This window comes from Salmo trutta, chromosome 21 (genome assembly GCF_901001165.1).
Source record: "Salmo trutta chromosome 21, fSalTru1.1, whole genome shotgun sequence".
In the NCBI taxonomy this organism is placed as follows: domain Eukaryota; kingdom Metazoa; phylum Chordata; class Actinopteri; order Salmoniformes; family Salmonidae; genus Salmo; species Salmo trutta.
The window spans coordinates 473,568-499,482 of record NC_042977.1 but is presented as its reverse complement, the minus strand read 5'-3'; the positions used below and the strand labels follow the sequence as shown (position 1 = coordinate 499,482).

Sequence of the window (25,915 nt, the reverse complement as noted above, 5' to 3'; positions counted from 1 at the left end):
TCGTAAGGTGAATGCACCAATTTGTAAGTCGCTCTGGATAAGAGCGTCTGCTAAATGACGTAAATGTAAATGATATGATCTGGTCTGTCTGTTGGTCTTAGAGAATAGCTTGATTTATACTGAACGTATACTCTATCATATATAGACCTACTAGGCTAAACCAGAATCAATGAGTTAGCCAGCTAACTTTGATAAGCAACCAAAATGAACTACAGATGTTCTGGTTCATTAAGAAAGCTTAACTTCAATATGTGTTTTTGGTTGTTGTATCAATTAGATCATGCCCATTTAAAGCTTACCTTTCAAAAATGTAATACATAATATTCAGGAAAGTTTGATGGCTAACTCCTTGATCCTGCTTTGTAGTTTACCCCTCTAGTCTACTGCATACCCATGTCTCTGTGCCATGGAATAAAAGGGGAACGAGAGAGCATAGAAAAATGCCAAGAGCAGGAGAGGTGTGACCCGCAACTTGGGGGAAACCTGTGTGAACTTGCCACCCGTCACGTGACTGTCTGACTGAAACATGCATCTGAATGAATATACTTTGCAAATCTAGTTGAATGCTTTAGTGGGATCCACAATAAAACATTGTGAATTCTTACGAGCCTGCTGCTGCCTACCACCGCTCAGTCAGACTGCTCTATCAAATATCAAATCATAGACTTAATTATAGTATAATAAACACACAGAAATATGAGGCTTAGGTCATTAATATGGTCAAATCCGGAAACTATCATTTCGAAAACAAAATGTTTATTCTTTCAGTGAACCATTCCGTATTTTATCTAACGGGTGGCAACCCTAAGTCTAAATATTGCTGTTACATTGCACAACCTTCAATGTTATGTCATAATTATGTAAAATTCTGGCAAATTAATTACGGTCTTAGTTAGGAAGAAATGGTCTTCACACAGTTCGCAACAAGCCAGGCGGCCCAAACTGCTGCATATACCCTGACTTTGCTTGCAAAGAACGCAAGAGAAGAGACACAATTTCCCTAGTTAATATTGCCTGCTAACATGAATTTCTTTTAACTAAATATGCAAGTTTAAAAAATATACTTGTGTATTGATTTTAAGAAAGGCAATGATGTTCATGGTTTGGTACATTGGTGCAATGATTGTGCTTTTTTCACGAATGCGCTTTTGTTAAATCATCACCCGTTTGGCGAAGTTGAAGTAGGCTGTGATTCGATGATAAATTAACAAACACCGCATTGATTATATGCAATGCAAGACAAGCTAGTTAACCTAGTAATATCATCAACCATGTGTAGTTAACTAGTGATTATGTTAAGATTGATTGTTTCTTATAAGATAAGTTTAATTCTAGCTAGCAACTTACCTTGGCTCCTTGCAGCCACAAGGTCCTTTTGATGCTTCACTCGCGTAACAGGTGGTCAGCCTGCCAAACAGTCTCCTCATGGATTGCAATGTAATCGGCCATAATCGGCGTCCAAAAATGCCGATTACCGATTGTTATGAAAACTTGAAATCGGCCCTAATTAATCGGTCGACCTCTAGTACACATGCCCACATGCACAAACACATTTTTTTTTTTTTTTTACCATGGTCACTTCTACAAAGGTTTTGTAAAGGGTTTCTAAAATGGTAAAATGCAACTACAAAAGGAGCTACTTTAGCTTCATGGCCAATTTGAATGCTTGCCAAATATTGAACCTCAGCAAAAATAAAGCATTCACAAAAGATTATGACGCAAACATGAAGCAAAGCATGCATGTAACTAAATTCTTTAGGAACTGTGTACATTATGTACAGATAATATCTAATTAATATCTATAAACAACAGAAATCTCTTTAGAAAACTACATCTTATTGACCAAACACAGTGTTTAGAATTTTCTTCCATTCTCATAAATCTAGGAGCTCTGAGAAGGTGTAATGTTAGGCATTGTTATTGCCTAGGAGTTTAAACTCGGTGATGCACAACATTCTGACTGCAGATACCACATTTTACAATAAGTATTATGGTAAACACATTAAAGGGCACCCTCCTACTCTTTTAGTACAACACGGATCGATGGGGCTGGGGAACTGTAACCACTCTCAAATTCATAAACAGAGCTATGGATGCAAGGACTGACCATCCATGGGATACAAATTATAGTTGTATCCTTGTTTTGAGGCTAGACAGTGTTTGTTTACAAACAATGGAGTAGAACATGCTTATATGTTGGATTCTGATGGGTTAGACATTTGAACTAAACTCAAGAGGCATTTAAGTTGTATTCTATTCTGAATTAAATAATAAAATATCATAATTTAAAAGTCCAAAAACGGATGTACCAATCACAGATTGGCACTGTAAATAAATACATTTCAGAAGAATGTAACTTTACTAGAGTCAAGCTGGGATTCAATCCGATCGTACTTGTAGACAATGTGTATTTTAAAGAAAATGTTACGGTTTCTGCAGAGATCGCATTCAAGGTAAATGCTGCAGATATGGGCTCAATTGAAAATTACCTTTAAAGCCACAATATGTAGAAATGTCTCCGCCATTTCCTGGTTACTAAAATTCTAACACATTCGCCTAATTTCAGTTTGTGACAAAACAAGCAATGTATAGTGTAGACTAGAGAATCATTGTACAATCTAAATCGCTGAGAAATAGCGCACACAGAAGGGATCTACCGCTTGCTGTCAATGAGAATGACAGATCTATAAACACACATTTCTTTGTGCATTTGGTCAGGTCGCCCACAAAGCTACATACTGGAACTTTAAAATGTCAAGCATGCTATAGCGTAATTTCGGATTGAACCCTGGCCTAAGTGTTACCCTCAATTAAATTGATCATGCTATTTCTAAAGGAGGGTAAGACGACGAAAAAGACAACTCAAAATATGTTGCGGGCTTCTGGGGACTAGTTCACAGTGCTTTAGTCCTGCAGGGTGTTGCAGAGTGTTAAAAGACGGATGTGTCAATTTCATAGTGTGGCAAATGTGCAACATCAGACACAAGCCACCCAGGAAGTTACAAAGTATCAGACTGGCATTTCCTCTGTATTTGTATTTGGCTGTCTCTCTTCAATTCTCTTTTTGGCAATGTGTCTGTCTAGCTTCAGTCTGTCAAACAGACATGCCAAGCTTAACAACACATTGAACAAACTGTAGCCAACTAACAAAGGTAAACGCTACATCTGTTGGCAACATACACCAGAGACAAACTCCAATGTCTCTTTCAGACCAGCAATAGACCAGTAGTAGAGCAGCAATGTGGTCTAGGAAAATCCAGACGTTTACTTCAAACATTTACCTTTAAATTGGATTCAGGTCACTAAAAGAATTTACAGATGTGAAATGCAGTGTATGATTGTGATAACATGTTGTTGTATTCATCATGCTACATTCATGTTAAGTTGTCTGCAACTTTATGTAAAAAATGATATCACAGGTAAACCTAAAACATTCAAGGAAGGAATAAAAATGTCATAACACCAGTACAAGCAGTGCATCTTCATTACCAAAACACTAGCATCCATAAATGACCCCTGGCATACAGGAGAGAGACAACAGGCCAAACACAAATCAACACTTACAGAGCTAGCTAGTCAGACAAGTATCTTTGCCTTAAGGCTATGTCAAGCAGCACTTAAGTTACGCTGCAGCACATAGGAATGCACAGCCAAAGCCTAGACTTTCACTGACACAATAATGGCCACCTTCTGGTCCTGCCCTACGCAGACTAAAGCTACACTTTGCTCTCCTATCATTTTGATTTCCATAACACTTCTTAGGCTCAACATTATACTATTCACACACCAGAGATACAGTTACCTCTACATACAGTACCTTGAACTCCTTGAAAACGTATACATTCTTCTGCTGCAAGGTAAATGTTAAGGCAGAATCTACAGTTGAAGTCAGAAGTTTACGTACACCTTAGCCAAATACATTTAAACTCAGTTTTTCACAATTCCTGACATTTAATCCTAGTACAAAAACCCTTTCTTAGGTCAGTTAGGATCACCACTTCATTTTAAGAATGTGAAATGTCGGAATAATAGTAGAGAGAATGATTTATTTCAGCTTTTATTTTTTTCATCACATTCCCAGTGGGTCAGAAGTTTACATACACTCAATTAGTATTTGGTAGAATTGCCTTTACATTGTTTGACTTGTGTTAAATGTTTCGGGTAGCCTTCCACAAGATTCCCACAATAAGTTGGGTGAATACTGGCTCATTCCTCCTGACAGAGCTGGTGTAACTGAGTCAGGTTCGTAGGCCTCCTTGCTCGCACACGCTTTTCAGTTCTGCCCACACATTTTCTACAGGATTGAGGTCAGGGCTTTGTGATGGGCAATACCTTGACTTTGTTGTCATTAAGCCATTTTGCCAAAACGTTGGAAGTATGCTTGGGGTCATTGTCCATTTGGAAGACCCATTTGCGACCAAGCTTTAACTTCCTGACTGATGTCTTGAGATGTTGCTTCAATATGTCCACATCATTTTCCCATCTATTTTGTGAAGTGCACCAGTCCCTCCTGCAGCAAAGCACCCCCATAACATGATGCTGCCACCCCCGTGCTTCACAGTTAGGATGGTGTTCTTCAGCTTGCAAGCCTCCCCCTTTTTCCTCCAAACAATGGTCATTATGGCCAAACAGTTCTATTTTTGTTTCATCATACCTGAGGACATTTCTACAAAAAGTACAATCTTTCTCCCCATGTGCAGTTGCAAACCATAGTCTGGCTTTTTTATGGTGGTTTTGGAGCAGCTGCTTCTTTCTTGCTGAGCAGCCTTTCAGGTTGTGTCAATATAGGACTCGTTTAAGTGTGGATATAGATACTTTTGTACCTGTTTCCTCCAGCATCTTCACAAGGTCCTTTGCTGTTGTTCTGGGATTGATTTGCATTTTTCACACCAAAGTACATTCATCTCTAGGAAACAGAACGTGTCTCCATCCTGAGCGGTATGATGGCTCCATGGTCCCATGGTGTTTATACTTGCGTACTATTGTTTGTACAGATGAACGTGGTACCTTCAGGCATTTCGAAATTGCTCCCAAGGATGAACCAGACTTGTGGAGGCCTACAACTTTTTTTCTGAGGTCTTGGATGATTTCTTTAGATTTTCCTATGATGTCAAGCAAAGAGGCACTGAGTTTGAAGGTAGGCCTTGAAATACATCCACAAATACACCTCCAATTGACTCAAATTATGTCAATTAGCGTATCAGAAGCTTCTGAAGCCATGACATCATTTTCTGGAATTTTCCAAGCTGTTAAAAAGGCAGTCAACTTAGTGTATGTAAACTTCTGACCCACTGGAATTGTGATACAGTGAATTATAAGTGAAATAATCTGTCTGTAAACAATTGTTGGAAAAATTACTTGTGTCATGCACAAAGTAGATGTCCTAATCGACTTGCCAAAACTATAGTTTGTTAACAAGAAACTTGTGGAGTTTTAATGACTACAACCTAAGTGTATGTAAACTTCTGATTTCAACAGTATTTCCTGCTATTCAATGGCCATTTAATTTAATGATACCGAATATTTTGAATAGAACATAACTTATACACGCCTCAAAATAACCCAATAATGTAATTTTTCACAAAAAAACAAATATTGATCGACCGAGAGCTGTCAATTCTTTCGACCAATCGATTGGTTTACATTTTTTTATTTGATTGTGCTCAGACTTGCTGTGTTAAAAAAAATGACAGCAAGTGACTTTGTGACTAGCACCCGTTGTCTCTCTGTCCTCCCTGCTGCTGCGACAACTACAGAACTTCATCAGTGTTTATCGTGCTGTTCATGTTGCTGAAGCTGCAACATAATTACAGCAATTTCTGACTGAGAAGTCCTGATACCGAAACTGATTCCCTATTCCTCAACTCTTGCTGTCTACATGACACATGTATGCATCGCATGTAGGTGACCAATAGGGCCTGAACTATAGCATATCATAGTCACATCAATAAATTGGTTATAACAAACTCCGAACACATGTGACAGCAAAATGGATGCAGAGGACGTGGCAAATAAACTAGAAACAGGGGAATGTTTACTGGTTGCTCATGAGGTAAAGTCAGATGTGTGGAATAAATTTGACTAGCTGTGGAAAATACTGGAGATCAAGAAAAAGAAGGTAAGGAGTAAGTTCTGCGTGCATATTATGTGGGCCAAACAGGTGGTGTTAGAATACAATATCATTTTTCTGACCATTTGGAACAATGTAAACAACACTAAATACATGACAAGCGTACCAGAGAGTCTGTCATAATGTTTTTTGTAAAGCCTTTATTACATTCATTCGTGAATGCAATTTCCAAAATGGAACGGTTCATTTTTTGTTTATGCTAATTCTCCAAGTGTCGCTTTATTTTATTTGAAAACTAAAACGCTTGATTGCATTTCAAATCATGAACGACTCTGCTGTGTGATGACATGAACAAATGAATGAATGACTGACTGATACAGTAGCCTATATAAGTATTAAAATATAGGCCTAAGTGACTTACGGTTTTAAGACTAAACAGGATGCGCTCGTTGGCCTACACCTCGATGGTGGTTATACAAGGCTGCTATACTAAGCCTACTAATGATATCAACATAATAATAATAGTAATAATAACGATACGTAGATCAAGAAAAAGGAGGGTTACTATTATTCTAAATATTACTTTTCTGACAATTTGGAAGAGTGTAAACAACACTAAATAAATGATAAGTTATACCAGAGAGGCTGTTCTAAAGAACAAAAAGTGTAAAGCCTTTATTACAGCTTAGCAAAAATTAAAAATAGACACATTTGTGAAATTGTTAAACCGACATGTGGTTGTGTGAAGTTTGGTGCTAACTGAAACAGTTAGGCTATTAAAAAAACACTCAAACAGAAACAGGACCTGTCTTATTTCTGTAGATATATATGGATGATTTATAAGGCCAGGCACATATAACAGTTAGGCTATTGATTACAGACCTAATTAAGTTTGGGTTTCCACTCTCCTCACTTTTCTTAGACAATAGGCAGGGGCAGTTTTCTTGTCTCCTAACTCCGCTTCTCCCTCTACCGCATTGTTCTCAACACCAATATGCTGGCTAACTTTGCTATTATGCACATAGCAACATGGTGTAGGAAAAGGCGCAATTCAACAGCGCACTGATGTTTCAGAACCGCAGACAATGACCGCTATCCAACGCAGGAGAAAGTGCATTTGTTATAAAATAATAAAATGTTTATTAGTATTGCACCATTGTTCTTACATAATAAACCAATATACAATTTCAGTAGCACATGTGTTAGTGATGGACTGTGCCATCCTCCACAATGGATTAGTCCACTCAGACAGGAACCAATCAGACTGGTGTCCTGTACACCATTCAATAATTTAATTGTTTTGCTACTGCTCGACTAAAGAAATCTCAGTCAACAAACAGCCTATCGACCAAACAATCAACCAGTCAACGAAATGGAGACAGCCCTATTTAAAATGATGTCAGTCTTTACATCTATGAATTTGAAAGTGGTTACATTTCTCTAGCCCTGTGACAGGGCTGCCGTTGGGCTGATACATCTAGAATACCATGATGTGTAAACATTCTGTCAGAGCAGATGTAGAAGTACAAACAAACTCCATCAGTATGTTACTACTCATAATCATTCCAATGTTAGGAACTCCATCAGTATGTTACTACTCATAATCATTCCAATGTTAGGAACTCCATCAGTATGTTACTACTCATAATCATTCCAATATTAGGAACTCCATCAGTATGTTACTAATCATAATCATTCCAATGTTAGGAACTCCATCAGTATGTTACTACTCATAATCATTCCAATGTTAGGAACTCCATCAGTATGTTACTACTCATAATCATTCCAATGTTAGGAACTCCATCAGTATGTTACTACTCATAATCATTCCAATGTTAGGAACTCCATCAGTATGTTACTACTCATAATCATTCCAATGTTAGGAACTCCATCAGTATGTTACTACTCATAATCATTCCAATGTTAGGAACTCCATCAGTATGTTACTGCTCATAATCATTCCAATGTTAGGAACTCCATCAGTATGTTACTACTCATAATCATTCCAATGTTAGGAACTCCATCAGTATGTTACTACTCATAATCATTCCAATATTAGGAACTCCATCAGTATGTTACTACTCATAATCATTCCAATATTAGGAACTCCATCAGTATGTTACTACTCATAATCATTCCAATGTTAGGAACTCCATCAGTATGTTACTACTCATAATCATTCCAATGTTAGGAACTCCATCAGTATGTTACTACTCATAATCATTCCAATGTTAGGAACTCCATCAGTATGTTACTACTCATAATCATTCCAATATTAGGAACTCCATTAGTATGTTACTACTCATAATCATTCCAATATTAGGAACTCCATCAGTATGTTACCACTCATAATCATTCCAATGTTAGGAACTCCATCAGTATGTTACTACTCATAATCATTCCAATGTTAGGAACTCCATCAGTATGTTACTACTCATAATCATTCCAATATTAGGAACCCCATCAGTATGTTACTACTCATAATCATTCCAATATTAGGAACTCCATCAGTATGTTACTACTCATAATCGTTCCAATGTTAGGAACTCCATCAGTATGTTACTACTCATAATCATTCCGATGTTAGGAACTCCATCAGTATGTTACTACTCATAATCATTCCAATGTTAGGAACTCCATCAGTATGTTACTACTCATAATCATTCCAATATTTGGAACTCCATCAGTATGTTACTACTCATAATCATTATAATGTTAGGAACTCCATCAGTATGTTACTACTCATAATCATTCCAATGTTAGGAACTCCATCAGTATGTTACTACTCATAATCATTCCAATGTTAGGAACTCCATCAGTATGTTACTACTCATAATCATTCCAATATTAGGAACTCCATCAGTATGTTACTACTCATAATCATTCCAATGTTAGGAACTCCATCAGTATGTTACTACTCATAATCATTCCAATGTTAGGAACTCCATCAGTATGTTACTACTCATAATCATTCCAATATTAGGAACTCCATCAGTATGTTACTACTCATAATCATTCCAATGTTAGGAACTCCATCAGTATGTTACTACTCATAATCATTCCAATGTTAGGAACTCCATCAGTATGTTACTACTCATAATCATTCCAATGTTTGGAACTCCATCAGTATGTTACTACTCATAATCATTCCAATGTTAGGAACTCCATCAGTATGTTACTACTCATAATCATTCCAATGTTAGGAACTCCATCAGTATGTTACTACTCATAATCATTCCAATATTAGGAACTCCATCAGTATGTTACTACTCATAATCATTCCAATATTAGGAACTCCATCAGTATGTTACTACTCATAATCATTCCAATGTTAGGAACTCCATCAGTATGTTACTACTCATAATCATTCCAATGTTAGGAACTCCATCAGTATGTTACTACTCATAATCATTCCAATATTAGGAACTCCATCAGTATGTTACTACTCATAATCATTCCAATGTTAGGAACTCCATCAGTATGTTACTACTCATAATCATTCCAATGTTAGGAACTCCATCAGTATGTTACTACTCATAATCATTCCAATGTTTGGAACTCCATCAGTATGTTACTACTCATAATCATTCCAATGTTAGGAACTCCATCAGTATGTTACTACTCATAATCATTCCAATGTTAGGAACTCCATCAGTATGTTACTACTCATAATCATTCCAAGTTGAACTGGACTGACCACTTGCTCAGATTCTCTGCACCTTGGCACACATGCACCCACTCATGCACACAACCACACAGACATACACACACACACACACACACACACACACACACACACACACACACACACACACACACACACACACACACACACACACACATCACAACTTCTGCTACCAGACTCTTATTAAACTGCTGAATTTAAACACTTGTCCCCCATCCCCAATACACGTGTATATATTGGACTATAAATTGTGCCTTCCTGTATAATACTTATGCTAAAATGTGTATTCTATTCCACTGAGCCATTTACTTTATGTTCGTATTCTTATCTTTTATTATTTATTATTGTTGTTGCAATGTCTAGAAGGAACCTGCAAGTAAGCATTTCGTTGGACAATGTATACCATGTGTATCCTGTACATAAGACTAATCGAACTTGAACTTAATTTAGCAAAAGGTTGACTCTAAAACATGAATTCTTACTTAGAGAAATCAATAACAATAAAAGTTAAATCTCCCAAGAAGACTTCCACTATTTGCTGGCTGTTCCAAATGTGGACAGACCTGAAAGGACGGCACAAACTGAGAAGAGCCAATAGCGGCAGTCTTGGTTGATTTGAAGGAAGACACCTTGTTGTGGATCTCATGTAGCTGAGAAATAACTCTAACCACAAAGTGGTCCCACTTTGAAATGGAACTACAGTGTAGTATACTACATACACCAATATAGTACTTATAATTGCAATACCTGTTTGCAGCATGCACAATTTCAAGGGTTTGCAAATAAACAGACAATAGCTGAACATGAGGTGTTTACTCTCCCCACAAGTAACTGACACCACAGCAAAGAGATTGAGAGGTTCATCTCATTACAAAGGATTTATAACAAAAGATAGCATTGCAGTAGAGTCAGACATCAACTCCCACACTGAAGCTTTCAGTAAGTTCTCTGCACAGGTTTTTAACTCACATATAGTATGATCTGTGAAGTACAAGGCAATACACAACTCCAGCAAGCAGAACTAACAGACAAAGATCATTCTTAGTATGATGAAGCCTTTAAAGCTGCAATATGTAACTTTTTGGGCTGCCCGACCATATTCACATAGAAATTAGAGTTATAGATCTGTCATTCTCATCGAAAGCAAGTCTAAGAAGCGGTATATATGTTCTATGTGTCCGGTATTTCTATACTTCCCGTTCTTAAGTTTCGTTTTTTGCGTCTTGTACTTTCGGTTTTGTACACCAGTTTCAAACAGCTAAAAAAACAATATTTTTGGTTCTAGAAAATATATTTCGCAGCTGTTTAGATGGTCCAATGACTCTCTACACTATACTTTCTTGTCTTGTCACATAAACCGAAATTAGGCTAACTATTATAATTTTAAGAACCAGGAAATGGAGGAGCGATATCTGCATAGCGCATCTCAAGTCCTTTAATTTCCATGCAGAATCATCAACCTTGTTCTTACAGTTGAAATGCATGTCAAAGCACAGGTGACAGTGTCCTTTCTGTTTCATCACTGGCTATTTCTTCCTAAAATCTGCTAAACGTCCTTCTGCATATATTGTAGTATCATTCAAGTGAATGCCTATAACACCTCTTCTCTCCTGCTGCCTCTTCTTCTGCCTCTCCTGGGAAATCTTATCAAGGCTGAATAACTGTTTTGTAGTCTACTTGTAACCTTCAATAAAAAAATCTATTGTATTGTATCGTTACACAAAATTACATTGTTGCACAAAATAACACATCTCAAACTATAAGTAACAATGCAAAAGATCGGCAAAGCAAATGAGAGAACTTGGCGAATTAAATGCGTGTTTTGAATAAACAAAATGAGGAAGTGGTATGATTACTTTGAAAAGCTGCCTTCACATTGAGGAAGTATGAGAATAGTTGTTTTTTCCTTTCAATTTGTAAAGACTGTCTCTATTCTCACACCAGCAGAACTTCAGTTCTGTGTTCAACTATAACCACTTTGCTAATTATTTGACATAAGCATGATTATTCTTTGAGATGAGAATTTAAATCAACCAATCGCTTTCTCTTAGGCTATGCAATTTTCAACCGTCGAGTTTATACCGGAGTTTGCTTTATCAGTTTATAACAATTTGAAGGATATAGGCCTAGGCTATCACTCAGGCGCCCAACTTCATTTGTTTACAGGCAAAAGTGTTTCAACATGCTACAACCAAAACATGAACACATTTTTTAGTCATGATACCTGTTGCTAATGCCTGAAATTATGCTGCACGTTTGTAGTAACCCTACACAGATGAATTGAAGACACTTTAGTACCTTCAAAGTGAAAGCACAACAGTAGATTAGAGTCCAGATAAACACATACCTTCAAGATCGAGAAAGTATAGGTCTACACCTGGAATCGATAAGGAAATCTTCGTATTAACACGTAGAACTCAAAACAACCAGGTACGCGGTCCCGTGTGCCTCCTTTTACATGACAGGCCAACCCGGAAAAATGATGGTTGTCAGTTGCATAGGTTCCTTCTAGTACTGCGGATTATGTGTGTGACGTCACCAGCCATAACCGAGAGGGCTGTACGGAGGTAAAGTAGGTTTTATATCAGACATTCAACAGACATTCAACAGACATTCAACAGACATTCAACAGACATTCAACAGACATTCAACAGACATTCAACAGACATTCAACAGACATTCAACAGACATTCAACAGACATTCAACAGACATTCAACAGACATTCAACAGACATTCGACGTTAAATCTCTTGCTCACAATAACCTTTGCATTGTCATAGAAACATCAAAACGAGTGCTAATTATTCAAAAAATGTCTGGCCTACTTTTACAACCTTTGATTTGCATAAAAAGCTGTGTTGATTTGATAGAAATAATCAAATCATATAAAAATGCCTTTTAATCTCTTGTTCGCAATAACCTTTTCATTGATTGTTATAGAAATATAAAATGAGTGCTAATTATTCTGAAAAGGCCTCGCCTACTTTTACAACCTTTGATTTGTGTAAACAGTCAAGTGTTGATTTGATAGAAATAATCAAATCATATAAAAATGCATTTTAATCTTTTATCCTCAATACATTTTTCATGGATCATCATAGAAGCATCAAACTAAATCTAAATGATTCAAACCATCAATGGAACTGACACAAGTCATCACCGCCATACAAGTTTTGGTTTCGCTAATTGTGTTACAGAATTACCTGCCGGTGACTCTTAGCACACCATCTCACAGCCCTCTCTCAGAGACAAAATATGTAACTGGCCCTTCCCAACTCTGGCCCTAACCAAACCGATTGGTTGCTAGGGACCAGGTTGCCAGGTGCCTTATCATACAGTGGGGTCAATCCCCAATTCTTGCCGCCCCCTCTAAGCTTTCTTCAAGCAGTTGCCGAGAGAGCATCAAGCTCCTACACCTCTTCCCTGCCCAACACAACTAGACTCATATCTTGACATGTGAGATGGTGTGTAAAGTAAGTAGAGGGAGGGACATTGTGGTTTTGTATATTACTACAGGTTGGTCAGTAGTAGTAGAGGGAGGGACATTGTATTTGTGTATATTACTACTGGTTATTCAGTACAATATTAGCTTTTAGTTCTGTACAGTTCTTTGCCATTTGTTTCTCCTCTATTCGGTAAGGTTCTGTATCTGTACATTCTTGCCCTGGTGTATTCATTTGGTATGTGAATATTCATTGTCTCTATTTTTTCCTGTTAAACATTTTTACATTTACATTTTTAGTCATTTAGCAGACGCTCTTATCCAGAGCGACTTACAGTAGTGAATGCATACATTTCATACATTTTTTCTCCGTACTGGTCCCCCGTGGGAATCGAACCCACAACCCTGGCGTTACAAACACCATGTTCTACCAACTGAACCACTACCATTCTACTTTCCATGTCTGCCTGTGTATGTCAATAAAGTATCCCTGTGTGTAACTCTGAGGTTGAATCATTCCCCATATCCTCTGACCGGGGACAGTGATAGCGGGTAACAGACCAGCAAAATACGGAGAATGGTGTATATTACTGAGCACAATGGTGTGCAATTATTGATGTACTTAATTACATAATGTATAGGTCCCCTTGTCTGTCCAGTGCCCTGACCACTGTTTTGTTTCAATGTACTTATGGAGACAACACTGAGTGACCTGTTCTTACCAAAGCAACACCACAACCCTGAAGACCTCCACCTGGCTGCCACAGAACAAGCTGAAGAAGTCAAGATTCATTTGGATAAGTAGTAAATGCTGTATCCCACATGCTACAAGTTGCACTGTGCCAGGGTGTCTGTAGACCAGGGTATCTATAATTGGATTTGGTTTGTTAGGTTGATGTGAGGACTGTTAATGATGTTTGTTGTACTAATGATTCTGATGTGCTGCTTGAAACATGAAATCTGTTAAGTCAAGCAAAGGAAACCCAGTGCCTAAATTATGGTCAAAATGCAAACGCTCAACCCAGCTACAGTATATATAGATACTGTAAGTACTGGGTATGTCATGGTTGCATCCACGCCGGTATGAGGCAACGTTTCCCCTGTCCCCTCTCCGTCTGTCATGGCCCGGTATGTTTCTACTCGCCTGTCAGAAGGGGCCCATTTCATAATGGAGGATTTGTGGGACTTTAAAAGTTTATGAATTGATGTTCTTATTTGAATGGCATCTCATTTCTGCTATATGAATAGCTGTTTTTGGAAGATGTTAAACTACTATATGAATCTGTTACTTTGAGGTTCTGATCCTGTAAAAGAAATTGTCAATTTCTCTCTGTGGACTAAGAAAGAGGAGACATTGCACTGCCCTATAACTCCCTAGACTCTAAGGGCACGGGGCTGGGTTTCTACTAAGCTAACATATTGACATATTTTAAGTTGGTCATACCAAGGATAGTTTAGCCATTAGATGTATAATTGTAGGACCCCTGTAGGTATAAAACGAATATTAAAAAAATATAACAAAAATATTTCTTTAAATGTATTTGATGAAACTTACTGCTATTATCCCTTCGAAACACATTGAATAACAGATTCATACATGGAAAAGCAGATAGTCAAAAAATAAATCAAAAGGACGTTTGTTTTGAAGTGTCTGTCCTATCTATGTGGTAGATCTACATCTCTTGTGTTTGTTAGAGTCTCATCTTTCGATAGAATGGTCATAATAGTTTGTAGCACAAACTGTTTGGCGTACAGATGTTTTCGTGAGAAGACCGAATTTCGTAATGTCTCCTGGACTTTCAAACACCTCCGTAGCTCTGCCACTTTTCACCGCAAATGCGGAAGGCCGATATCGGCAGATGCGTAGGATTGAGACTTGGCCCATAGCTTAAACTGACAGATTTTGATGGGGATTGTATTAATATGCTAATTCGAGTGTCAGTATGTGTGAGTGTATGGGTAGAGTCCAGTGTGTGTGTGAATGTGTTGGAGTGTCAGTGTCAGCATGTGTGAGTGTAAGGAAAGAGTCCAGTGTGTGTGTACACAGTCAAAAAATAGTAAAAGGGTCATTGCAGATAGTCCGGGGATCTATTTGGTTAACTATTTAGCAGTCTTATGGCTTAGAGGTAGAAGCTGTTCAGGAGCCTTTTGGTCCCAGACTTGAATGGCTGGAGTCTGACAATTTTTAGGACCTTCCTCTGACACCGCCTGGTATAGAGGTCCTGGATGGCAGGGAGTTCGACCCCAGTGATGTACTGGGACGTATGCACTACCCTTGCGGACGGATGCAGAGCAATTGCCATAGCAAGTGTTGATGCAGCCTGTCCAGACACTCCATGGTGTTGCTGTTGAACATTTTGAGGATCTGAGGGCCCATGCCAAATCTTTTCAGCTTCCTGAGGGAGAAGAGGCGTTGTCGTGCCCTCTTCGCGACTGTGTTGGTGTGTTTGGACCATGATAGGTCCTTAGCGATGTGGACACGAGGAACTTAAAGCTCTCGACCCACTCCTGTACAGCCCAGTCGATGTGAATGAGGGCGTGTTTGGCCAGGATCCTTTACTGGGATTCATGGACCATAGCTGCAGCCAATACTTCCAGTCAGCCACCTCTTCCAGTCAGTCACCTCTTCCAGTCAGTCACCTCTTCCAGTCAGTCACCTCTTCCAGTCAGTCACCTCTTCCAGTCAGTCACCTCTTCCAGTCAGTCACCTCTTCCAGTCAGTCACCTCTTCCAGTCAGCCACCTCTTCCAGTCAGTCACCTCTTCCAGTCAGTCACCTCTTCCAGTCAGTCACCTCTTCCAGTCAGCCACCTCTTCCAGTCAGTCACCTCTTCCAGTCAGTCACCTCTTCCAGTCAGCCAGCTCTTTCAGTCAGCCACCTCTTCCAGTCAGCGACCACTTCCAGTCAGCCACCTCTTCCAGTCAGTCACCTCTTCCAGTCAGCCACCTCTTCCAGTCAGCGACCACTTCCAGTCAGCCACCTCTTCCAGTCAGCCACCTCTTCCAGTCAGTCACCTCTTCCAGTCAGCCACCTCTTCCAGTCAGCCACCTCTTCCAGTCAGCCACCTCTTCCAGTCAGTCACCTCTTCCAGTTCATCTTGAGTTAGTGATTTATTGAAAATATTGAAAAATAAATGTTGAAAATGTTTGAGAAACTGCCCTGTCAGTGGATTATAAGATGAATTGTTGACATTCAACATTTTTTAATTGGAGAGGGATGACATTCCTCAGCTGTATACCTAAACTAATGTGGACTGTGATGCACATTGTCAAAAGGCACATGGGTGTCCTCTTCCTTTTCCACAAAGCTTTGAAAATGAGCTATGTGAGTGTATTGCCTAATGCAGATTTAATGCGGCCTACTGTTTAAGCAATTGAGATTCAGTAGATACTGTTGATAAATGGTTTACAGAACTAAAGCTAACTTAGAAGGTCGACATTTTTTAAGAAAGAGAAAAGGTTTTTCGATATAATAAGAGGGTGAAGCCATGAAGATAGGATTAATATTGAAATGTTTTAAATATTCTCTGCATTCTGTTATCCTCTTTTTGATCTCAGTCCTTCCTGTTTCTCCAATGAAAGTATTTGTCTCTTCTTTGAACTTCTTTCCCAGACGTTTTTATAATATTTTGCACTTGTTTTGATGTTTCTATCACAATCAATGCAAAAGTTATTGCGAAAAGAGATTTAAATGCATTTTTACATGATTTCATTATTTCTATCAAATCAACACATACATTTTTATGCAAATCAAAGATTGTATCTGGTGTAATTCTCCTGTCTTATCCGGTGTCCTGTGTGAATTTAAATATGCTCTCCCTCTCGGAGGACCTGAGCCCTAGGGACTATGCCTCAGGCCTGATGACTGATTGCTGTCCCCAGTCCACCTGCTGCTGCTCCAGTTTCAACCATTCTGCCTGAGGCTATGGAACCCTGACCTGTTCACCGGACGTGCTTCTCTCTCCCGTCCTTCTCTCTCCCTCTCTCTCTCTCCCTCGTCTCTACCACACCTGCCGTCTCGACCTCGGAATGCTCGGCTATGAAAATCCAACTGACATTTACTCCTAAGTTACTGACCTGTTGCAACCTCTACAACCACTGTGATTATTATTTGACCCAGCTGGTCATCTATGAACGTTTGAACATCTTGAAGAACAATCTGGCTTTAAATGGCAATGTACTCTTCTAATCTCCACCTGGCACAGCCAGAAGAGGACTGGCCACCCCTCAGAGCTAGGTTCCTCTTTGGGTTTCTTCCTAGGTTCCTGCCTTTCTAGGGAGATTTTCCTTGCCACCGTGCTTCTACATCTGAATTTCTTGCTGTTTGGGGTTTTAGGCTGGGTTTCTGTATAGCACTTTGTGACATCAGCTGACGTAAAAAGGGCTTTATAAATACATCTGATTTGATTTATAAATGTAGGCCAGACATTTTTAGAATAATTAGCACTTGTTTTGATGTTCCTATGACAATCAATGCAAAAGTTATTGCGAACAAGAGATGTAAAGGTGAATGTCTGATATAAAACCTACTTTACCTCGGTGAGGGACCTCATAACTATAAAAGGAATTGATTTTGCAAGTAGGAAGTGACACTTTTGTGACAGCAGCAATCTGAATGCAGATGCTGTGGCCAATTGCATTCAATGTGTGATGGCTTTTGACATTGATACACTGTAGGCCAAGCCCATCTTTCACATTCACTTATTTTGGCCACTAAGTAATAGAGCACTGCATGGGAAGGTGTACATGGATATTCTTATTTCTGGAGACACTTAAGCATAGATTGCTCAGTATTGAATGAAAATTAACCAGGCCCAGGGGCGTAGGAGCGACTGTGACATTGGGGGAGGACACATTTTGCTACTGTAGTCTGGGGTCATGCCCCCATTTTAAATAAAAACTTGTTTTAAATACTAATTTCTAGTAACTTTTAGAAAAGGATTCAGACAAATCTTAACTTGCAAAGGAGGATAAGGGGGGCCTTGCAGCGGGGCACTTACTCTGGTACAGTCCAATCATTCTTAGGGGCCATGGTCATTCATACTATATTGAATACTGGTGTGACTGTAATGTGGATGTATTCAAGTAAACTACCATTTTGTACTCTTTCTCTGCTACTGTATGAATAATTTCCCAGTATTTTTCTCACTTCCCCTTTTTCAGGTTGTTACTACTGCTGCTCTACACACTGTATGGTTTGAAACTTAACAAAATATTTTCAATGTATAATAGAGTTACTTTACTGTAATAATAAACAGCAACATACGGTTGAAAACCGTTTTAAAAAATGTTGGTATGGCAGGTCAAACTCAAATCCACTCAACACAATTATCAAAAATAAAATGTCATCATGTCTGCCTCTCTCCTGCATGAAGTTAACACATGCAAAGTGTTAACACTACTAAAGATCATCAGTCAATAAACTCTATGAGCTTGGAGAGGCACTTACCGGTTGGTTTTTTGGCTTCTCTCTCTCTCTCTCTCTCTCTCTCCCTCTCCCTCTCCCTCTCTGGTCAAGGCTGTCACTCCTGCCAAGACCATGATAGCGTCAAACAATGTCTTAACACATGGAACTCACCTTTATGACACGTAATCACTGTGTTGAAGTGGTAGTGGTGGAGGCCTCCACTGGTTATGGCAACCATGTCAACCCGCTCCACCTGCCATTGTGGAGACCTTTGCTGGTAATGGCTACATGTCCCACTCCACTGGAAGTGGTGGAGGCCTCTGCTGGTTATGGTTACCTGTCCCACTCCACTGGTAGTGGTGGAGGCCTCTGCTGGTTATGGTTACCTGTCCCACTCCACTGGTAGTGGTGGAGGCCTCTGCTGGTTATGGTTACCTGTCCCCCTCCACTGGCAGTGGTGGAGACCTCTACTGGTTATGGTTACCATGTCAACCTGCTCCACCTGCCATGGTGGATACCTCTGCTGCTTATGGTTACCTGTCCTACTCCACTGGTAGTGGTGGAGGCCTCTGCTGGTTATGGTTACCTGTCCCACTCCACTGGTAGTGGTGGAGGCCTCTGCTGGTTATGGTTACCTGTTCCACTCCACTGGTAGTGGTGGAGGCCTCTGCTGGTTATGGTTACCTGTCCTACTCCACTGGTAGTGGGGGAGGCCTCTACTGGTTATGGTTACCTGTCCCACTCCACTGGTAGTGGTGGAGGCCTCTGCTAGTTATGGTTACCTGTCCCACTCCACTGGTAGTCGTGGAGGCCTCTGCTGGTTATGGTTACCTGTCCCAATCCACTGGTAGTGGTGGAGGCCTCTGCTGGTTATGGCTACCTGTCCTACTCCACTGATAATGGTGGAGGCCTCTACTGGTTATGGTTACCTGTCTTACCTCAACCTAACTCGTATTACCTCTCCCTCGTCCCATTGTCTGACCTCGACCTAACTCATATTACCACCCTCACCAAAGACGATACCACTATCTCTCCCTCCATGCACACAACTACACCCTCTCATTTCACCACCACATAAGACAGACTATCAAATCCTCATTCTTCCACCTTGCCAAAGTTCTCCCTCTCCCATCCTGCTGCTGAAATCCTCATACATGCATTAATCTCCTCCCGTCTTGACTACTGCAACTCACTACTCTCCGGTATCAACTCAAGTGCCCTCCATAAGCTCCAAAGGGACTCCTCACCCACACTGGTGAAGTCCTGGCAGCACATCACCCCTGTCCTCCGTGAACTCTACTGGCTCCCTGTCTCCCAACGCATTGAAAGACACAGACTCGGTCTCGACCTTTAAGTCTTTATTGAAGACTCATCTCTTCAGTTGAGTGTAACCCTATTACGGGAGCTGAGTCACTGGCTTACTTGTGCTTTTCTATGTCGTCCTTAGGAGGGGTGCGTCACTTGAGTGGGTTGAGTCACTGACGTGATCTTCCTGTCCGGGTTGGCACCCTCCTCGGGTTCGTGTTTGGCCCTGTCCGGGGGTATTGTCGAACAAGGCCACAGTGTCTCCCGACCCCTCCTGTCTCAGCCTCCAGTATTTATGCTGCAATAGTTTATGTGTCGGGGGGCTAGGGTCAGTCTGTTATATCTGGAGTATTTCTCATGTCGTATTCGGTGTCCTGTGTGAATTTAAGTATGCCCCCTCTAATTCTCTCTTTTTTTCTCTCTCCCTCTCCTCTCGGAGAACATGCTAGGACCATGCCTCAAGACTACCTGGCCTGATGACTCCTTGCTGTCCCCAGTCCACCTGATCATGCTGCTGCTCCAGTTTCAACTGTTCTGCCTGCGGCTATGGAACCCTGACCTGTTCACTGGACATGCTACCTTGTCCCGGACCTGTTGTTTTGGACTCTCTCTCTACCGCACCTGCTGTCTCTAACTCTCAATGATCGGCTATGAAAAGCCAACTGACATTTACACCTGTGGTGCTGACCTGTTGCACCCTCTACAACCACTGTGATTATTATCTGACCCTGTTGGTCATCTATGAACGTTTGAACATCTTGGCCATGTTCTGTTATAATCTCCACCCGGCACAGCCAGAAGAGGACTGGCCACCCCTCAGAGCCTAGTTCATCTCTCGGTTTCTTCCTAAGTTCTGGCCTTTCTAGGGAGTTTTTCCTAACCACTGTGTTTCTACACCTGCATTGCTTGCTGTTTGGGGTTTTATAATGGGTTTCTGTTCAGCACTTTGTGACATCAGCTGATGTAAAAAGGGCTTTATAAATACATTTGATTGATTGATTACAAGCTCCTTCTTCTGACCTACAGACCTTTTCTCCCCCACCAACCAACACGCAGACTCCGTTCCCCCACAGCGGGCCACCTTACCATCCCCAGGTTGAAGCTCCAGAGCTTCGGCCACAGGGCCTTCTCCTAGGCTCTGGAACTCCCTCCCTCCAGCCAGCCGTGACTCAGAGTCCATCACTATCTTTCAGTCCCCCCTAAAGCTTTTAAATAAAACAAGCATTCACAATAATTCAACATAAAATCTTTATTATTCGATGAATAACGGAGTCATGGTTCTGTCCTCAACACACAATATCAAACAATGAAGCCAACACACATGCGGAACAGGGGTAGACATCTGCATCCAGTGATATCACAATAAAACAAACGTCAAACTAGCCTTCTAAAAAGCACTGTTTGGCAGTGCCAGTCCAATATACATCCAACTTGAGTGAGGAATAACACAGAAGGCGTGGAATCTGACATGAATTTGATGCATTAGAATATGTTTAATTAATTATTATTTCCCATGTCCAGCTTCTGGTGTAGTTCTAGATTAAATAAATATTCAAGTAAATGTAAAAATCTAGAGGATTCAGCCAATTGATTGCCATGGCTTAATCACTCCTCTATCAGTGGGGGCCCACTGGTTTTGCCTGTGCTGAAATCACACAAACTTTGTTGAGAAATGTAACAAAAAGCCTGGTCTAAAGGGGCTGTGATGAAAGCTTTAATTCTCATCACACATATTAGGAACAACAATAACAAGACGTGCTAACAAATATTCTCCCACAAGGAATAACCTAGCTGAATGAGCTACTGTAAACAGTAAATGCCAAACACAAGGAAAAAGCCTGATGATAGTGTTGTAGCTGTCAATGCCCCAGTTTTTTCCTACCCCAAACAGAAACAAATATACATTTACACTCAATACACAATAAAAGGTGTCTCCCTTTAACAATCACTAACTATAGTCATAATAAATGTCACTGACCATCAACATCAAATATATTACAAGAAGCATTAATAGTTAATCATTTCTTTCCTGTTAATACCACAACAGCTTTATTTTAAACTAAGGCGAAACTTTGTCCCTAAAAATGGCATGTCAGCGTGGCAGTCATTCAGAGTCATTTTCACACCTCCGTCAGTCACAGCAAATTCCTCCATGACAAATCTAAACAAACATAAACATGAATCATATTCCACCGTAAAATTGAATAAGAGTAAAAAAATGTAATAATAATCCTGAAGCTCAACGACATGACCTCATGCTTCGGCCTGTGATAAAAAATCCACTCCAAATCATCCATTCTGTTTACAACAAGACCATTAAATAATACGGCAAGACAACTCGGCAAAGATTTTAACTTTCTGGCCTAAATTAAAAACGAAAGTATTGGGTCAAATCCAGTACAGAATGAAACTGTCTGTATTTTCATGTTAAGGGTATGCTTGTCATCAGCAGGGACTGGGGAATTTGTCAGCCTCAAATTTTAAAATTACAATATCTCCAAATTATTATGACATAAAAACCTCCAACTATAAATTATAGAAATTCATATACAAAAATGTAAAGCATATAATGAGAAAAGTAAAATGTGTGCAACATGAAAATGACCTGGTTAGACTGTTTCAAGTTATCTATAAAGGGTGAGTGACTGTAATTGTGTACTGTTTTGGCGGAGTGAATGTACAAGACAACTCTCATTTGGCTTGAGTCATGGCTGCTGCATTTCTTGATGAGCAATATGAAAAATGTGGCTTAATGAGGAAGTTCAGCCCCCCTTTAACCATTAATTGGGCAACTTCATCCTTCTCCGTTGAAACTTGCAGACCAATACTGATGGAAGCCCGGTATGAAACAAAGCATCTATCCTCAAGATATAATTTGTATCACACACAATGCTTGGTTTTCATATTTGATCTTGTGAAACAATGTGTGTGCATAAGTGTGAGTTTGTGTGTGTGTAATACCATTTTCACTTTATGGATTGATACTCTGGTCAAGCAGGGGAGATTTCCATGAAAATGCACGTTTCACAACAATCTCAAGATTCACTAAATGCATGAGAATGCATATTTCTCGCACTATACATTTGATCATATAATATCACAATTAAGGTGAAGGAGAACTACTAACAACTGGGGGATTGATGCAGTAACTGTGGCAGCCACCAGCACTACAACAAATGGTTTGACTTCCTAGGCTGTTAATTCCTTTATCGCTCAAATTAGCATTGTTTAACATACCTTGACAGAAAAGTCTCTTCAAATGGATCCCATTATAAGCAAAAATAAAACAAACAAATTGTATTTTTATGTCATGAATAAATACTTCCTCCAACCTTTCAGTCTTTCAGCTCGAATCTAACTTTGTTGCATTGCCAAATAAACAGGCCAGTAGACAGAGAGGATATGTGCCATTAAGGGCTAATATACTGTATATTATCTGAGTAACAAACTCCTTATCAAATTGACCTCTCATGAGTCATGATCATTAACTACTTCCAAGAGTTCAAGAGATGATAATGACATAAAACAGTCAAGCTAAAATGGTAGACCGTTGGAACAAGAAGATAGCCCTACCTCTCTGAGCAAGCAGGGTCAATGTACATATGCACACGTGTATATAAGTACAGAAATATACACTCTTAGGTGTGCATATGTATGTACAAAGACACACTTACATGGACATACATAGATTTGTTTATCTATACACATACATACAGCTACAGCATACATTGAGAAATTCTGAGGAAAGCTACTTCAAACCCAGTTTCATGCTGGGTTGCTGCTACGGTAATACTGGTAGGCAGGATATCACAGTTTATATACAATAAGTCTTCATTGCAATGAGGCTGGGTTGGATTCTTTGTTCGCATTTGTTTCACTTCTGCCTAAAATCTGATGTGAGGCCAGGGAAGGGCAGGGCTTGTGCTAGATTAGAGGAATGGCCTCACACCGGTCTCTCCGGCTGTCAGTCAGACAGAATGTGCACAAAGGACATGGGGAAGACCCCTTTCCTCTCGGGATGTCCTTCTATGTGCCCGATCTGAAAGAGATAAAAAAGAGATGGATAATGATGAATACATTATGCATATTTTACAGCTTCACAATGAGGCTGACATGAGTGACATGTAAATGAGTATACTCTCATACTTCAATCATTTGGTGTACTTGTTTTTTTCCTCTTTACTAATGATCCCGGATTGGAAAGGAGAAAAATGCATGGGAGAAGCTTCACCTAGCCTACCTGACAACCTCTGCCATAGAGTATTGCCGTCACCTTTCTGGTATAATTGTTTACATTTTGGTCATTTAGCAGACGCTTTCATCCAGAGTGACTTACAGAGAGTTGTCAGTCAGCCTAGTCCTCTTAGATCATCAAAGAAAGGCAATGGATTTGTCATACATTCTGTATGACAAAACCAGGGTTACGTTCAGGAGTGTGCAACCTACTGAATGTTGCAGATAGAAACGCTTTGAATAAAACTTTGAATAGGGATTCCTTACTCTAAATGTCACAGAGGCCTCTGTTAATATATGAATTTCTTAGCAATCCACAATATTGTGCCCCACTGAACGGGGACCAGATTTCAAACCTCTCATCAACAGTTTATGGCTCTCTTGAAATTATGAAAATGGAAAATGTAAGCAACACTGTGGAGTTACTTTTCAAACTCCTTATCAAACTCCCAGAGATACTTCTTAGTTCTCATAAGAAGCTTCATTGTAATCAATTGAAGCCATGAATGCTGACATGTGAGGTTGTGGCCGTCCGAAAATTTCAGACTGAGCCAATGCTTTTTCAATGAGATAAATCCGTTGCCAGATGAATGTCAACACAGATGGTTGTCCAACAAAACCACACAAATTGTCAGTCTTTTAACGTATGCAACTCATCTGAACTCATCCTAAAAAAATAGAGATGAGTTGCACTTTTGACGGACAAAAACAGACAATGAAGTACGCCATTTAGGATTTTATCCGTGTTCATTTATGAGTGTGGCTGCAGCCTGATGCAGGTCAACTACTCACCCACCACTCCGGGTCCTCCTCTCCTGTGACCATGATAACCTCTCCCTCCGCAAAGGTCAGCTCATCATCGTTATCCGCCTGGCAGTCGTAGATGGTCTTCACCCGTCTAGTTTTACTCTTCCCCTGGTTGAAAATGCAATAAGCTTAGTATGTTTACATTACCGTCAGAGTTTTCTTCTTAAAACCAGTTCAGCATTGAAAGGTTTTGAGCAGGGTTGAAGGCAATGTTTCCACATTCATGGTAAACGCTGCATATGTCAGCTTAATCGTAAATGACCGCAATACAGTTTGAATCCAGCCCTAGGTACTACAATAAAAAGCACTCTCTTTAGTCAGCACTCACAGTGTTGATCTTCCGAGGCAGCGGCACAGGCATTTCCACTGCACACGGCGGGGATCCTTTGGTGTCCTCACTGGCCTGTCTGGGGGATAGCTCCCCCTGTTGACTGCAAGACTGCTTGTCCATCGCAGTCTGCACGGCCTCGCCCGGAGGGAGCCGCTCACTGACAGGGGGCTTTGGAGGGATGTTGCTCAGTTGAGGCTTGGGCGGGAGGTCCTTGAGCTGCGGTTTGGGCGGGAGATTCAACAGCTGTGGTTTCGGGGGGAGGTCAGAGAGCTGGGGCTTGGGGGACAGATCTGACATCTGGGGTTTGGGAGGCAGTTCGCTTAGCTGCGTTTCTTCTGCCAACGGGGCCCTCTGAGGGGTGTCTCCGGGGGTCTGCAGGGGTTGGGGCGCTTTTTGGTAAGACTCTAGTTGGGCGCAGGTTGACCTCTGTAGAACCTCCGGAGGTTGGCAGAGCTTGTCCACTGAAGGGAGGTGGATAGTGTCGATCTTCCGTAGTGCCACTCCAACAAGACAGGGTGAGGCATTAAAAAGTGTCAACTTGCATTAACTTATTTTGGTATATTTTGGGTTAACAGTATCCTTAATAAATTGTATACATGTAGTGCTGGTTTCCCAGACAAATTACACTTGTCCAGG

At 40.2% G+C, this 25,915-nt stretch overlaps 2 protein-coding genes across 12 annotated transcripts in view; both read right to left on the bottom strand.

Moving 5' to 3' along the window:
- Positions 1–12,265, bottom strand: part of fam49ba (family with sequence similarity 49 member Ba) — a 73,894-nt gene extending 61,629 nt beyond the window's left edge. For all 3 annotated transcript variants that reach the window (XM_029703931.1, XM_029703932.1, XM_029703930.1), the window contains exon 1: positions 12,103–12,265. The gene's annotated coding sequence lies outside the window, so the exon portion shown is untranslated. The remainder of the gene's footprint in view (positions 1–12,102) is intronic.
- Positions 12,266–21,142: 8,877 nt separating this feature from the next.
- The window catches only part of asap1a (ArfGAP with SH3 domain, ankyrin repeat and PH domain 1a), a 210,569-nt gene continuing 205,796 nt past the window's right edge, over positions 21,143–25,915 (bottom strand). For 6 of the 9 annotated variants that reach the window (XM_029703926.1, XM_029703921.1, XM_029703920.1 and 3 more), the window contains 3 exons: positions 25,277–25,782; positions 24,934–25,056; positions 21,143–23,947 (listed from right to left, as the gene is read on the bottom strand). In XM_029703926.1, coding sequence (XP_029559786.1) covers positions 23,873–23,947; positions 24,934–25,056; positions 25,277–25,782 — 704 coding nt within the window. In that variant the 3' untranslated portion in view covers positions 21,143–23,872. The remainder of the gene's footprint in view (positions 23,948–24,933; positions 25,057–25,276; positions 25,783–25,915) is intronic. The other 3 variants (XM_029703922.1, XM_029703927.1, XM_029703928.1) reach the window with 1 other exon arrangement.